Source organism: Selaginella moellendorffii, unplaced genomic scaffold (assembly GCF_000143415.4).
Source record: "Selaginella moellendorffii unplaced genomic scaffold, v1.0 SELMOscaffold_12, whole genome shotgun sequence".
Taxonomy (NCBI): Eukaryota; Viridiplantae; Streptophyta; class Lycopodiopsida; order Selaginellales; family Selaginellaceae; genus Selaginella; species Selaginella moellendorffii.
The window spans coordinates 1,878,721-1,894,328 of record NW_003314273.1 but is presented as its reverse complement, the minus strand read 5'-3'; the positions used below and the strand labels follow the sequence as shown (position 1 = coordinate 1,894,328).

At 49.4% G+C, this 15,608-nt stretch overlaps 3 protein-coding genes and 1 pseudogene across 3 annotated transcripts in view; 3 read left to right on the top strand and 1 right to left on the bottom strand.

The window, feature by feature from the left end:
- LOC112346098 (phospholipase A1-Igamma2, chloroplastic-like) overlaps positions 1-1,451 on the top strand; it is a 1,845-nt gene extending 394 nt beyond the window's left edge. The window contains exon 3 of the mRNA XM_024674189.1: positions 3-1,451. Coding sequence (XP_024529957.1) covers positions 3-1,247 — 1,245 coding nt within the window. The 3' untranslated portion in view covers positions 1,248-1,451. The remainder of the gene's footprint in view (positions 1-2) is intronic.
- A 1,461-nt stretch (positions 1,452-2,912) lies between these two features.
- LOC112346097 lies at positions 2,913-3,940 on the top strand (annotated as a pseudogene).
- A 4,225-nt stretch (positions 3,941-8,165) lies between these two features.
- Positions 8,166-9,491, top strand: LOC112346096 (phospholipase A1-Igamma1, chloroplastic-like). Its single transcript, XM_024674187.1, has one exon. The coding sequence runs from the start codon at positions 8,166-8,168 to the stop codon at positions 9,489-9,491; it is 1,326 nt and encodes a 441-aa protein (XP_024529955.1).
- A 3,920-nt stretch (positions 9,492-13,411) lies between these two features.
- LOC112346095 (phospholipase A1-Igamma2, chloroplastic-like) lies at positions 13,412-15,284 on the bottom strand. Its single transcript, XM_024674186.1, has 2 exons — positions 15,225-15,284; positions 13,412-14,845 (listed from the first exon to the last, which is right to left on the bottom strand). Exons 1-2 carry the CDS (start codon positions 15,282-15,284, stop codon positions 13,412-13,414), a joined length of 1,494 nt encoding a protein of 497 aa, XP_024529954.1.
- Between the last annotated feature and the right edge of the window lie 324 nt (positions 15,285-15,608).

Genomic DNA, 15,608 nt, shown 5'->3' with positions numbered 1-15,608 from the left:
AGAGAAGAACGTTGGAGAGATCTGAAGGAGATGGTCATGGCGCGCGCGTTGTCGAGCTCGAGGAGACGCAGTTGGCGCTGAGCTCAGGCTGGCGCGATGCATGCCACTGGAGTCCGCTCCTCCCGCCCGCCAACGCCTCCATCGACGAGCGGCTCCGGCGGGAGATCATCCGATACGGCGAATTCGCGCAGGCTTGCTACGACGGCTTCGAATACAGCGAGGGCTCGGAATTCTGTGGAGACACGAAGTTCTCCAAGGAGGAGCTCCTCCAATCCGTGGGACTCCCAAGCACGGGATACGAAATCACGGCCTATCTCTACGCAACATCGCAGCTGGGCTTGCCCAGCTTCTTCAAGCGCTCCAATTCCAACGCCCAACCCGGCGACGACTCGTGGACGTCGGACACCAACTGGATGGGCTTCGTGGCGGTTGCCACGTCGGACGAGACCATCCGACGGTTGGGACGCCGCGACATTGTGGTGGCCTGGCGCGGGACGGTGACGCAGCTCGAGTGGATCGAGAACCTCAAGGATCTCCTCCGCCCCACCGGGCTCGACCCCACGGATCACAACACCAAAGGCGTGAAAGTGGAGACGGGATTTCTCAGCATCTACACGTCTCCAGTCCCCGGCGATCAGGCCGGGATGAGCACGAGGCAGCAGCTCCACTCGGAGATCAAGCGATTGGTCGGGCTCTACCAGGGCGAGCAGCTGAGTATCACGTTCACGGGCCACAGCCTGGGTGGCGCGCTTGCACTCCTCAGCGCCTACGACGTGACAGAGCTTGGGCTGCCCGGGAGCAATACCCCGGTGTCCGTCTTCACATTCTCGGCACCCCGAGTTGGGAACCGGGGTTTCAAGAACAGGTGCCTCGAGCTCGGGCTCAAAGTCCTCCAGACACGCAATGCCGCAGACCTGGTGCCCAAAGTTCCAGGGGTGATTGTCAACGAGGACAGCTGTGATATTGTCTCGCTCATCTTCCACAGGTTCCCATGGGCCTACACCCATGTTGGCACCGAGTTTGAGCTCAGCAGCAACATCTCTCCGTTTCTGAGGGAAGACGGTGGCTTGACCGATCTGCACAACTTGGAGGCCTTGCTTCACCTGGTTGATGGCTACCAAGGGCCGAGCAAGCCCTTCAGTGTCTCGGGCACCCGGGATATCGCACTGGTGAACAAGAGATCGGACTATCTCAAGGCAGAGCTTGGAGTTCCAGCAAGCTGGTGGTTTAAGGACACCAAGCAGTAGAGCCCGTCTTTCTTCCATCACGATCACGGTGGTGGACTTTTACAAACTCATTCTTTTCCGGAGGCCTCACGCCGATCAGTAGGACCAAGCTCAGTTTGGCACGTATATCTGAAAGGTGGCACGCTTGCAATGGCCTATAGAGTTTTGCTTTGGGTCATTCGATTGAATCTTGTAAATATCTTGATTTGAAAAACTTAGTTTACATTTTGGTACAAACAATTTGCTTGCATTGTTTCCCTTCTTGAGCTCCTTGGCCACAAGGGAGTGCGGTGCAGCTGAGGAGATCGATGATGCAGCTGTAGTGAGTGATGTTTTGATGCATGGGGTTGGCCGATTCCTCGTGAGCTAGCAGGAGTAGCTGGCAGTTGCGGGCTGTGTTGTTTGCTCTGGTTTTGAATTTGCTCTGTATTGCAAGCTTTATTTCAACAAAATATATACTTCCTAGTGCACTGGCGTGAGGAACAAACAAGAGTTGCTTCGTGGAAATGCACAAACATTTTGGAGCTCGCAACGGCAGCGCAGCAGCAGCAGAGATGTCAGCGACGGATCCAGTTCCAGACGAAATTGCAGACAGAGCAGCAGCTTGTGCAACTTTTGCTTGCAGCTATTGCTTTGAGTTTTAAAATGTGCTGTCAGGACAAACGTGAGCTGCCTACCTGAAGGTCTCCTTTGTTCATTACAGTTTTCAATCGTACTTCTTCGGCATTGTTCAAGTAAGCATTCATCTGTAGGCGAAGGACATGAACTTGAGATACGACTGTTGAACGTTATTTACCTCCTAAAATTTTATGCACAAGAGAATGGTTACCGTTGATCCAAGACAACGGTAGATCGAGCCGCCACCTCGTGTTATACGCGGCAGGTGTAGTGTGGTGAATGAGGCTTTGGTCTCTTGGGCTGATCCCCCACAGCCAAGAGCCCGAGGCCTCCATTTTTCTTAAAACTAAAAACTAAGAAGCAGCTTACGGAGGAGACCTCGGGCTCTTGGCAGCATCTTGGGCCTCGTTGTCGCGCGCCAGCTTTGTGACCTGGAACACGGCGTCAAGAGCCCGAGTGCGAGCTATGGAGCTGAACTCACTCCTTGCGGGAATGCCCAACAAGGGCATCTGGGAGATCCTCGCTCTCATGCCCGAGAGGAACATCGTCTCCTGGAACTCCATCCTGGATCGAACGTTGTGTCGTGGAAGTCGGTGATCTCCGCGTGTAGCCATTCCGACGCAAGCGATTGACCACTTTCGTGAGATGATCCCCGACCAAGTTGCGTATGTGAGTGCTTTGGTTGCTTGCAGCCACGCAGGCAAGGGACGCGAGTTCTCGTTTCGATGAGCAACGACTGTGGATTCAAGTCTCAGCCCAGACACTACTGCTCGATGCTGGATCTGTGGAGATTGAGCCAGCCGAGAGAGCTCCTGGAAACCATGCCTTACGTCCCGGATGGCGCTGCTCGCCGGCTCGCAAAGGTTGTTTGAGCTCATCGGACTGCGCAAGCATTCTTGTTGCGGAAAAGGCTGTGCCAACTTGATTAGCAATTGCTTCAGATTGTAAGATCCTGAAAGTGTACATCTTTTCCTTTGGGTCGCGTGTAGGTACAGGATCGCAAGCTTCTGATAAAATCTCATGTCTACATTTGCCGATCTGGATTGTTCTCGTGATTTCTTCGTCCTTATGGGTGAAACAAGCAATTGTCAAGGCTGGAATTGGCGAAGCTGGTTAGAGATATTGCCTACTCGAACAAGGTTTTGTTTAGCAGCAGCTTTGATTGATGTATATAAACAGTCTGTATTGCTTTTGCTCCTTTCTCGAGGCTGGAATGATCGTCCGAGGTTGGGACAAGCACGAGAAACGTAGCATCTTCGGTGTGCCAATCGGTGGAACTTCACTCCGCGTGCCTTTCACGATTGGACATCCAAGATCGCGGCTAGTGGTGTAGATTTAAGCTTTACTTCCCTCCTATGGATCGACATATTTGGCTTTCTAGATCAAGCGTGGAGGCCAGGAATGAGCAAACAAGAAACACAAGTATGTGATCCAAATTTCTCTCCACTTTCCTCCGTTAATGGGTGATCTTTTCTGGCAGGACCTCGTCGTTAAAGCCCTGTCTCGCCATGGCTCGTGATAGCGCCAGTGGTGGTTTCATGCGAACTGTGACAGTGAGTAGAATCTCGAGAGAACATATCGGGCGTGTCGGCGGCGCTCTACCCGATCCAGACGAGAATGAGGCGAGCAATATGAAAGCTCAGATCGATTCTTAGCACCGATGGAGTGAGAGAACTCTACCGGGGATTGGGACCGTGATTGCCGGCACTGTTTCCAGTTGAGTGCTGTTCTTGACAACTCTCGAAGCAACCAAGATGGCGGCTCAACCTCACTTCCAAGCTCAACTTTCCAGCTGCCGCCGCCGCCGCCATCGGGAATGGAGCTGCGTGCTTTCTCCCCTCGGTCGTCTCGCAGTTCATCTTCATGTGGTGAGTAGCTTTCGTTCCTTGTTCTCTCAGTTCTTCGCTTCTTTTGTTCGTAGTCCTCGTGGCTATGGCTTTGTTGTTCTTTCCCGGTAAGTAACACATTCCTATATCTTTCTCCAGGTGAGCCAAAGGTTGATGGTTCAAGGGACTTCAGGATCAACCAGGTACGCGGGTGGCATCGAAGCTCTCACCTTGCGCAGAGCTGGGAGCCATCAAACCAACGGGCATTGATCTTAGCACGTCGCACACCAGGAACTGGAAGAAATGAATGCAGTGGGCACAGAACGATCCAGCGGCCTCGGCCTCGCCATAGACTGAGACGAGCAGCGGCAAAGTTTCACTCTTTTTTCAACTTCCAAGAGAAATGGAAACAGAGTGGACGCTCGCATCAATCGCCACTGTGCTGCTGCTGCTCACACATTGGATCCCGCAAGAAGTTCCAATCAGATCGACGTGGCTCTTCGCTTCCAGATTCTTGGAGGAAAAACTTTTCACTATGAAGGTAACCCCTCCCAAATTCAATCCCCAAATCCTGGAGCGAGCATGTTGTGGAAGCTCGCACGCCAGGGTCTTGGCAACCACGGATTGGGCCTCCCGGCAAGAGTGCACACATCTCCGCAAGCTTCCGGAACTTCCTGGCTTTCGCTCAGGAAAATACTCTCGAGCAGCCATGGCTCTTGGAAACAGCTTCCACATTGGAAAGAACCTGAAATCTGGGCACTTGGCGTCAGTCCCTTTTTAGGGTTGCCCAACTTATGGAGGGAGTGGATGGCTTGAGAGAAGCCGTGGATGCCATCGAGTTGCGGAGGGTCATCTCCGCCTTCAGGCGCAGTTGCTTCTTCTCCGTGGAGGGTGGAGCTCTTTTCGAGACAATCCAAGCGTGGCATGTGAAGAAATACGTAATGCCCAGTTTCAACCTCAAGGACTGTGGAGTTTAGTTTGCTGCTTTTAAAGGCGTGCTTGATGAAATCCCGCTCTGCTCGAACGATGTAAGTTTCCCTCGCAGCCAGATCAAAATACTGACAAAAGGAAATGAAACAACAGGGACTGTAAGTCTAGATCTGGGTGACTCCTCTTATTACTGTGTGCCCTTACCTTACACACTTGGAGAACGTCTACATGCCCGTGTTAGACTGCGGCTGTGGCTCAGTTATTCAGATGTCTAACCTCTTCCGAATGAGTAAGCCTTCAGCATTCTGATTTTTATTTAATTTTTATTTTTTAAAAAATTTATTTATTTAATTTTTTGCTCATGCATGACAAGGCAATTCGCTCGACCTGTGCGGCAGCTGCAGGGCAAGCCTCCCTCCCCCTTCTACGCCCTCGAGATGCAGCTTGAAGCGAGCAACTACTTGGCTCGGCCAGCCGGGGTCGACAGTGTACTACGTGATGCCAATGGATTTTGAGCCAGGGAGGCGCGGCTGTTACATGGCGAGGATTGTCACCAAAACAGGTTGGCTGCAATGCCCATTGATGATGATGAGTTCAAGGCCCACTTACTCAAGCACAATAAGATGACAGAAACATCTTCCATGGCCAAGCTCCTGGCTCACCGCGTATATGACATCGGTGTCTAGTGGGCGATGCAGTGTTGTTTCTGCTTGTGTGAAGTTGCTGCCGCTTGTTGGTATCAAAAGAATCAAAACAACATCCACGAAATCCCAGATCCATTTTAGCCACTGGTTTCTAGCGACCTTCATGCACCGTTTGTGGTGATACATGACTTGTCGAGTTCATAATCCACTTATTCCAATCATTGATGCTCAATTATAGGTCCCGTTAAGCATCATTGAAAAAAATTCCTATAGTGATAATGAGGAGCTTACTACTTCAGTGCAAGAGAACACTTGATCAAGTATGTTTCTCATGTCTATAGTCATCCTTCTGCTTTAGACTTTACCTGAAAGCTGGGAGGATAACTGGTCAAAGAGAACATGCACGGAGAATAAAATTGTTGGTGCTGTGGCAAATGGGCTCACACAAATGTGTCAAAGAGAAACACTGTTGGGATTTTGTAAGAAAACACAACTTAGATTGGAATTTACAACAGTACAAAAGTCCATTAGAGTTATTTTCAAATTTTGGATTACAATGCATTAGGCAAGGTATTGTATGAGCTGCTAGCTGCTGCTAGGAAGCATCTAAGTTCTTCCCAAAGCATTGAAGAGAAATGTTTAATCAAAATGTGTATGTTAAACTTAAATATAAACACTACTATAAACACAAAGAAAAAAATTCATAAAAACTTGATAATAAACTCTTGAAATAAACACATCATGAAACTAAATCTTTTAAAAAAATCACAAAGGTTGTATTTATATGTTTCTTTGTAAATTTGGTTCAAAAACTCATATCTTGGTTTTCTTTCAAATGGATTTTTTTTTAATATTTGTTATATAAATAATCTACCATGGATAATTAAAACATTATCATATCTAAAGTTACTAGCCTAAAAGTTTGTTCTAAAAGATGGTTGCAAGGTCTGGAATGCAAGTAGTAATAAAACTTTCTTCCATTTCTGTTTCTATTATCACAAACTGATAAAAAAAGAAAGAAAAAAAAAATCATTGGTGGGATCAATCAATCAGAACCAAATGAAAATGAACACTGCAAAAACGATGTGTTAGTCTTGTAACTTATTTCTCAACATCAGCCTACAAATAGTGCTCAAGAGTCCATATATACCATCACCACCTTTACATCCGAAGCCAGAGGGAAAGCTTTCAAAAAGTTTGGACATTTAATACTGTCTAAATTCTGTATTGTTTCCATGACATTTTGTGCCTCCTCTCCCACACAGAATGAGCTTGAGGACCATGATGATAAAGTCATAGTCAAAATCCTAATCCCACTTTTGAATAAAGACTTACAAACACTAATAACAGTGTCTGGGTTTTAGACACTGATGAGCTTGATCTTCATTACCTTTTCTAGCTATAGAGAAGAAAGCTATTCACCCTTAGCTTCAAAGTAAAGGAAAGAGAGATAGCCCTCTACCTCATTCTAAAATGGAGTAAAGTGGAGATCATTGAAAAAGACAAGAAACTTGAAACAATTGATTTTCTAACTCCTTATTTTAGGTGAGTGGCAGAAATATCATTCCTGTTTAGTATTATTGAATAATCCGTTTGATCAATAATTATAAACATGTTTATCATTTATAAATGAAAATTAATCTTATTCCATATCAAGTTAGATGGGAAAAGAAATACTAATTTGCTGCACATTGCAGGTTTACTTAATAGTTCCAATTAATCAAATGAAAGTTTATAATTATAAACATGTTTATAATTTATAAACAAAAGATTAATCTTATTGAATATTAACCATTAAATGGTAGAATAAACTAGAATATACTAAGACATGTTTAGGAAAGTTTATAAATTATAAATATAAGATTAATCTAAATAAATATAAACCGTTAGATGGTAAAATATCCTAGAATATTCAAGAATATTCTAGGTATATCCATTACCACCCCTACAAGTTTGCTTAAGCAAACCAAAAATAAACTATAAAGAGTTTAGGAAAGTTATTAATTATAAACATGTTTGGAAATTATAAATGCAAGATTAATCTAAATGAATAACAATTATTTGGTAGAACTAAATATATTTCACTTTTGCTTAAGCAAACCATAAATTATTATAAATACAGATTAATCTAATTAAATATTAAAATTAATAAGTATATCTAATTACATTTTAAGCAAACCAGTAAAATGAGCCCTGGGTCAAAACCCTCACCGTGATTAGATCTTGATCATTGCTTGTTGCACCGTTCCCAAGCCAATCCTCTTCCCCACCACTTTTTTTGCCCCTGCATCCATTCTTCCTGCCAGGTCGGATCCATCTGTGTCCATCTCATTGTCCACATGTGCCCGATCGCCAGCAGCAGCCAGGGATTCCAAGAGTGTGGTGGCCCCAGAGTGTGATGGCGCCGCTCTTGGGAGCCTTTCCTTGATCGAGACTCTGGGCAGTTCGTCAAGGAGACCTGGCGTCAGGACTTCCAATCTACACCTTTGATCACCAGGTGAAAAGGAGGAGAACACTGATCCCAACCTCTCAATTTGTTGCTTTATTGGACGGATGAGAGGTGAAAGTTCAGTGAAAGTCTACTGGTCAAAGACGCGATACCTCCTTGCGTATAGTTGACCCTGGTGGTTTGAACTTTGACTATTATGTTTCCCATTCGAAAATAAATTAAAGAGTTCAACGCGAGAATTTCGTATATGCTTTTGACCCGGTGGCAAACTTCGAAAGCGATACTTCTATAAATCCTCTGCCACAATCTCAGCATTCCACCAGCAATCTACAGGAAGGGAGAAACAACAAGGGGAGAAGTTCCTTAGGAAGCGATCATCTGATTCATTGACACCATACTCGTCAAGGACGAGCTGATCGATCGATAGGCGTATCAACAATTGTCCAAGCCCATCAGAGCGAGCATCGAGATCATGGAACGAGTTTCATTGTCACTGTCATTCAAGCGAAGGACGTTGGAGAGAGAAGGAGATTCATTGTCATTCTCATTTAAGAGAAGAACGTTGGAGAGATCTGAAGGAGATGGTCATGGCGCGCGCGTTGTCGAGCTCGAGGAGACGCAGTTGGCGCTGAGCTCAGGCTGGCGCGATGCATGCCACTGGAGTCCGCTCCTCCCGCCCGCCAACGCCTCCATCGACGAGCGGCTCCGGCGGGAGATCATCCGATACGGCGAATTCGCGCAGGCTTGCTACGACGGCTTCGAATACAGCGAGGGCTCGGAATTCTGTGGAGACACGAAGTTCTCCAAGGAGGAGCTCCTCCAATCCGTGGGACTCCCAAGCACGGGATACGAAATCACGGCCTATCTCTACGCAACATCGCAGCTGGGCTTGCCCAGCTTCTTCAAGCGCTCCAATTCCAACGCCCAACCCGGCGACGACTCGTGGACGTCGGACACCAACTGGATGGGCTTCGTGGCGGTTGCCACGTCGGACGAGGCCATCCGACGGTTGGGACGCCGCGACATTGTGGTGGCCTGGCGCGGGACGGTGACGCAGCTCGAGTGGATCGAGAACCTCAAGGATCTCCTCCGCCCCACCGGGCTCGACCCCACGGATCACAACACCAAAGGCGTGAAAGTGGAGACGGGATTTCTCAGCATCTACACGTCTCCAGTCCCCGGTGATCAGGCCGGGATGAGCACGAGGCAGCAGCTCCACTCGGAGATCAAGCGATTGGTCGGGCTCTACCAGGGCGAGCAGCTGAGTATGACGTTCACGGGCCACAGCCTGGGAGGCGCGCTTGCACTCCTCAGCGCCTACGACGTGACAGAGCTTGGGCTGCCCGGGAGCAATACCCCGGTGTCCGTCTTCACGTTCTCGGCACCCCGAGTTGGGAACCGGGGTTTCAAGGACAGGTGCCTCGAGCTCGGGCTCAAAGTCCTCCAGACACGCAATGCCGCAGACCTGGTGCCCAAAGTTCCAGGGGTGATTGTCAACGAGGACAGCTGTGATATCATCTCGCTCATCTTCCACAGGTTCCCATGGGCCTACACCCATGTTGGCACCGAGTTTGAGCTCAGCAGCGACATCTCTCCGTTTCTGAGGGAAGATGGTGGCTTGACCGATCTGCACAACTTGGAGGCCTTGCTTCACCTGGTTGATGGCTACCAAGGGCCGAGCAAGCCCTTCAGTGTCTCGGGCACCCGGGATATCGCACTAGTGAACAAGAGATCGGACTATCTCAAGGCAGAGCTTGGAGTTCCAGCAAACTGGTGGTTTAAGGACACCAAGCAGTAGAGCCCGTCTTTCTTCCATCACGATCAGTGGCGGACTTTTACAAAGTCATTCTATTACGGAGGCATCACGCTGATCAGTAGGACGAAGCTCAGTTTGGCACTTATATCTGAAAGGTGGCACTCTTGCAATGGCCTATATAGTTTTGGTTTGGGTCATTCGATTGAATCTTGTAAATATCTTGATTTGAAAACCTTAGTTTACATTTTGCTACAAACAATTTGCTTGCATTGTTTCCCTTCTTGAGCTCCTTGGCCACAAGGGAGTGCGGTGCAGCTGAGGAGATCGATGATGCAGCTGTAGTGAGTGATGTTTGGATGCATGGGGTTGGCTGATTCCTCGGGAGCTAGTAGGAGTATCTGGCAGTTGTGGGCTGTGTTGTTTGCTCTGGTTTTAAATTTGCTCTGTATTGCAAACTTTATTTCAACAATATATATACTTCCTACTACACTGGTGTGAGGAACAAACAAGAGTTACTTTGTGGAAATGCACAAACCTATTGAGGGAATATTCGTGATTCCCTCTTAGGTCAAGTTAACTTGTCGTCATTCTCTCATTAGTCAATAAGAGAAACGCCCAACAGGCCCCAGCACCAGCAGCGTTTCTCTTATTGACTAATGAGAGAATGAACAAACACGACAAGTCAACTTGACTTAAGAGGGCTCAAGTTGAGCTCGCAATACTTCGTTTCTTCACGCCTAGAGCTTGTACATGTTGCACGAACACTGCTGGTGGAAGTGCCTTCGTGAATATATCTGCCACCATCTCCGTGGTAGCACAGTAGACGAGTTCCACTTTCTTCACCGCTACCTGTTCACGAATAAAATGAAACTGAACCTGGATGTGTTTTGTCCTGCGATGAAATCTTGGATTCTTCGTCAAGGCAATAGCTCCTTGATTGTCGCAATGCAGAACCGTTTCCTCCCCTTGCTCGTAGCTTAGACCGTTCAGCAGAGTCCTGAGCCAAAGAATTTCCTTGGCTGCTTGGGTCATCCCGATATACTCAGCCTCTGTGCTCGAGAGAGCCACGATTGGCTGCCGCTGGCTGCTCCATGTAACTGCTGCGCTGCCCAGGCTGAAGACGTAGCCAGAAGTTGATTTACGCTGATCAACTTCCCCTGCCCAGTCTGCATCCGGGAATCCCTGGAGTTGAGGCTGCTCTTGTTTTGTGTAGCACAAAACATAATCTGCTGTCCCCTTCAGGTAACGAAACACACGCTTAACTGCCTGCCAGTGCTGGAAGCCGGGATTTGCCAGGAACCGCGAAACCACTCCCACTGAATAGGCGATGTCTGGCCTGGTACAAACCATGAGGTAGACTAAACTGCCTCCCATCTGCCTGTACGGGATCCTCTCCATCACTGCTTTCGCTGCTTCCGTCTGAGGTGCCATGTCCTTACTGAGGTGCATGCCAACTTCCATTGGCATTGATGCAGAGTTGACGTCACTAAGCTTGAATTTCTGGAGGAGCTCTTCAATATATTTCTTCTGAGACATTTCTAGTGTGCCCTTCCTCCTGTCTCTGAAGACAGTACTTGACGCTCCCAAGGTCCACCATCTTGAATCTCGAGCTGAGATCTTTCTTCAGTTGATGAATCAGCTTCTTGCTTTTGCTGAGGAGCAAGCAGTCGTCCACGTACAAAGCCAACAGCACCAGGAGAGCTCCCACTTGCTTAATATACACATTAGTGTCTGCAGAGAGACTCTCGAAGCCAAGGGCAAGAAGAAACGAGTTCATCTTTGCGTACCAGGCACGAGGCGATTGCTTCAGGCCGTAGAGGGCCTTCTTGAGCTTGCACACCAAGTGCTCTCGTCCTTTGGCAATAAATCCGGCTGGTTGCTCAATGTAGACTTCCACCATTCAGGAACGCCGTCGTTACATCCATGTGCTCGACGTGCATGTCTTCGTGAGCTGCTAAGTTGTAGAGAAGTCGAATTGATGCAAGCTTCACCACTGGTGAAAAGGTCTCATAGAAGTCGACTCCTTCAACTTGTGAGAATCCTCTCGCAACAAATCTGACTTTGTAGCGCGTGTCTCCATCAGGTCCTGTCTTGAGCCGCAAGAGGAACTTGGTCTTAATCACCTTCCTCCCAGGTGGCAGCTCCCCAGGTCTTGTTCTCCATCAATGAGCTATACTCAGCTTGACGAGCAGTGCGCCACTGATCTGCATCAGGTCCGGCAAGAGCATCTTCCATGGTCTTCGGAACAAGTGCATCTCGGCCATGGCTGAAGAGAAGGAGAAGCTGGTTCTCGCCTTGCTCCCCTTCTTCCTCCATGCTAGAGTTGGCAAAATAAAAGACTGGATCGTAAGAGGTCTAGAGAGATGAGGAGGAGGATTGGCACTGTCACTGATCGGTCTCTAGTAGCCTTGGTTTCTTGCCGAGAAGCCCGCTTAGCTGCTTGTATGTCCAGCTGCTCCCTGCATTGACGCCCAGCCTCTGTGAGTGCGCGCTCACGGCCAGAACGTCTCAAACTGCCCTCACTATTTTCAGCCCTGGTCCTGCCAATAGTGCGCTCACCACCGTGGTCTTCCTCTCTGCCGACTGGGTTTGCTGTCCTAGCGCTCCCACTGGTTCCAACGCCTGCTGTGTCGAGTGGCAAGCCTTCAGCTTCAGGGAGCAAGCCCTCACCTCCATTTGGATCGCCCCCAGCACCATCCACGCTCTCTGCACCGTCCTCGTTGCCTCCTGGATCATCCTGGTCGCCGCTTCCATTCCCCTCGCCGGCTCCTTCAGCTCTGCCTCGTATGATTGCGCGTGCCCTAACTGGAAATTCGTTGTCACTTTCTTCCGAGTCATCCGCAGCTACTTCCGTGAGAGAAAACTGTGGCGGTGGCAGGAGATTTCTTGTCACATATGTCCTAGACAATTTCCCTGCTGGAAATTTCCTGAGGTGTGTCATGTGTTTGTTTGCCCCAGAATCAAGGTATACCACTTCTGCTTCTGTGCCAAGAGCGTTCTTCGCAACCTGCTGGATACTAGTGGCCATGAACAAGCTGCCATGGTCGTCCACATCCTCCTGGTTGTCTTCCTTGCTACTTTCTGCTGTCCTGGCAAAGTTGGCCGACTTGTTCTTTCTTGCTGCCCTCTTTGCCTCAGCTTTTCGAGCCTCCTTAGCTTTCTTGGCCTCTTCGTCTGTGCAATCTCTGGTTTCTTGCAAATGTTACAGCGATCATTCTTCTTTTTCTTCTTGAACTTTTCTGGTTTGCTGCTCTCGCCCTGATCGTTCGTTGGTCCTAGTCTGTCCCACACTGTGATAGATCGTTTCCCCTTTCCTGCGAAGAGTGCCAATTCTTTCTCATTTGAGCTCGCTTGCCCTGACTTGAGAAAACCCTCCAACGCTGTGAGGTCGGCTACAATCTGGCTGAAAGTGTTAATGGAACTTAAATGATGCGACCCTGCGAGTTGCATTGGTCGGCTAAGCCCCTTGAAGAAAGCTGTGATCAGCTCATCTTCATCGAAGTCCTTCATTTGAACTGCATCGATGGATTCTGTCTGAAGAGAAGAGAGCGGCCCTGAGAGGCAGCGCCATCGTCCCAGGATCTGAAGCCCTCAGGGCTCCGATACCATATTCGGGATAGAAATCACGAATGAACTGCCAGATACTCCTACTAGCTCCTGAGGAATCAGCCAACCCCATGCATCCAAACATCACTCACTACAGCTGCATCATCGCTCACTCCCTTGTGGCCAAGGAGCTCAAGAAGGGAAACAATGCAAGCAAATTGTTTGTAGCAAAATGTAAACTAAATTTTTCAAATCAAGATATTTACAAGATTCAATCGAATGACCATTGCAAGCGTGCCACCTTTCAGATATACGTGCCAAACAGAGCTTGGCCCTACTGATCAGCGTGAGGCCTCCGTAAAAGAATGAGTTTGTAAAAGTCCACCACCGTGATCGTGATGGAAGAAAGACGGACTCTACTGCTTGGTGTCCTTAAACCACCAGTTTCCTGGAACTCCAAGCTCTGCCTTGAGATAGTCCGATCTCTTGTTCACCAGTGCGATATCCCGGGTGCCCGAGATACTGAAGGGCTTGCTCGGCCCTTGGTAGCCATCAACCAGGTGAAGCAAGGCCTCCAAGTTGTGCAGATCGGTCAAGCCACCATCTTCCCTCAGAAACGGAGAGATGTCGCTGCTGAGCTCAAACTCGGTGCCAACATGGGTGTAGGCCCATGGAAACCTGTGGAAGATGAGCGAGATGATATCACAGCTGTCCTCGTTGACAATCACCCCTGGAACTTTGGGCACCAGGTCTGTGGCATTGCGTGTCTGGAGGACTTTGAGCCCGAGCTCGAGGCACCGGTTCTTGAAACCCCGGTTCCCAACTCGGGGTGCCGAGAATGTGAAGACGGACACCGGGGTATTGCTCCCGGGCAGCCCAAGCTCTGTCACGTCGTAGGCGCTGAGGAGTGCAAGCGCGCCACCAAGGCTGTGGCCCGTGAACGTCATACTCAGCTGCTCGCCCTGGTAGAGCCCGACCAATCGCTTGATCTCCGAGTGGAGCTGCTGCCTCGCGCTCATCCCGGCCTGATCGCCGGGGACTGGAGACGTGTAGATGCTGAGAAATCCCGTCTCCACTTTCACGCCTTTGGTGTTGTGATCCGTGGGGTCGAGCCCGGTGGGGCGGAGGAGATCCTTGAGGTTCTCGATCCACTCGAGCTGCGTCACCGTCCCGCGCCAGGCCACCACAATGTCGCGGCGTCCCAACCGTCGGATGGTCTCGTCCGACGTGGCAACCGCCACGAAGCCCATCCAGTTGGTGTCCGACGTCCACGAGTCGTCGCCGGGTTGGGCGTTGGAATTGGAGCGCTTGAAGAAGCTGGGCAAGCCCAGTTGCGATGTTGCGTAGAGATAGGCCGTGATTTCGTATCCTGTGCTTGGGAGTCCCACGGATTGGAGGAGCTCCTCCTTGGAGAACTTTGTGTCTCCACAGAATTCCGAGCCCTCGCTGTATTCGAAGCCGTCGTAGCAAGCCTGCGCGAATTCGCCGTATCGGATGATCTCCCGCCGGAGCCGCTCGTCGATGGAGGCGTTGGCGGGCGGGAGGAGCGGACTCCAGTGGCATGCATCCCGCCAGCCTGAGCTCAGCGCCAACTGCGTCTCCTCCAGCTCCACAACGCGCGCGCCATGACCATCTCCTTCAGATCTCTCCAACGTTCTTCTCTGGAATGAGAATGACAATGAATCTCCTTCTCTCTCCAACGGCCTTCTATTGAATGACAGTGACAATGAAACTCGTTCCCTGATCTCGATGCTCGCTGTTATCGAGCTGGTCCAGCCGTGAATTCCATGAGTGTGGTGGCCCCAGAGTGTGATGGCGCCGCACTTGGGAGCCTTTCCTTGATCGAGACTCTAGGTGGTTTGTCAAGGAGATGATCAAGTACGTAGCATCAGAATTTCCAATTGACACCTTTGATCCCCAAGTGAAAAGGAGGAGAACAGTGTCCTGACCTCACAACTAATTGCTTTAGTTGACAGATGAGAGTGAAGAGTGAAAGTTTTCAGTGAAAGTCTGCTGGTCAAAGACGCAATACCTACTTGCGTATAGTTGACCCTGGTGGTTTGAACTTTGACTGTTATGTTTTCCATGAGATAAACGCGAGAATTTCGACCCGGTGGCAAACTTCGAAAGCGATACTGCTATAAATCTGTAGGCAAAGGACATGAACTTGAGATACGACTGTTGAACGTTATTTACCTCCTAAAATTTGATGCACAAGAGAATGGTTACCGTTGATCCAAGCCACGGTGGATCGAGCCGCCACCTCGTGTTATACGTGGCAGGGGTCATGTAGTGTGGCTTTGGTCTCTTGGGCTGATCCGCCACAGCCAAGAGCCCGAGGCCTCCATTTTCTTAAAACTAAAAACTAAGAAGCAGCTTATGGAGGAGACCTCGGGCTCTTGGCAGCATCTTGGGCCTCGTTGTCGCGCGCCAGCTTTGTGACCTGGAACACGGGCGTCAAGAGCCCGAGTGCGAGCTATGGAGCTGAACTCGCTCCTTGCGGGAATGCCCAACAAGGGCATCTGGGAGATCCTCACTCTCATGCCCGAGAGGGACATCGTCTCCTGGAACTCCATCCTGGGGCCATTCTCCCATCGAACGTTGTGTCGTGGA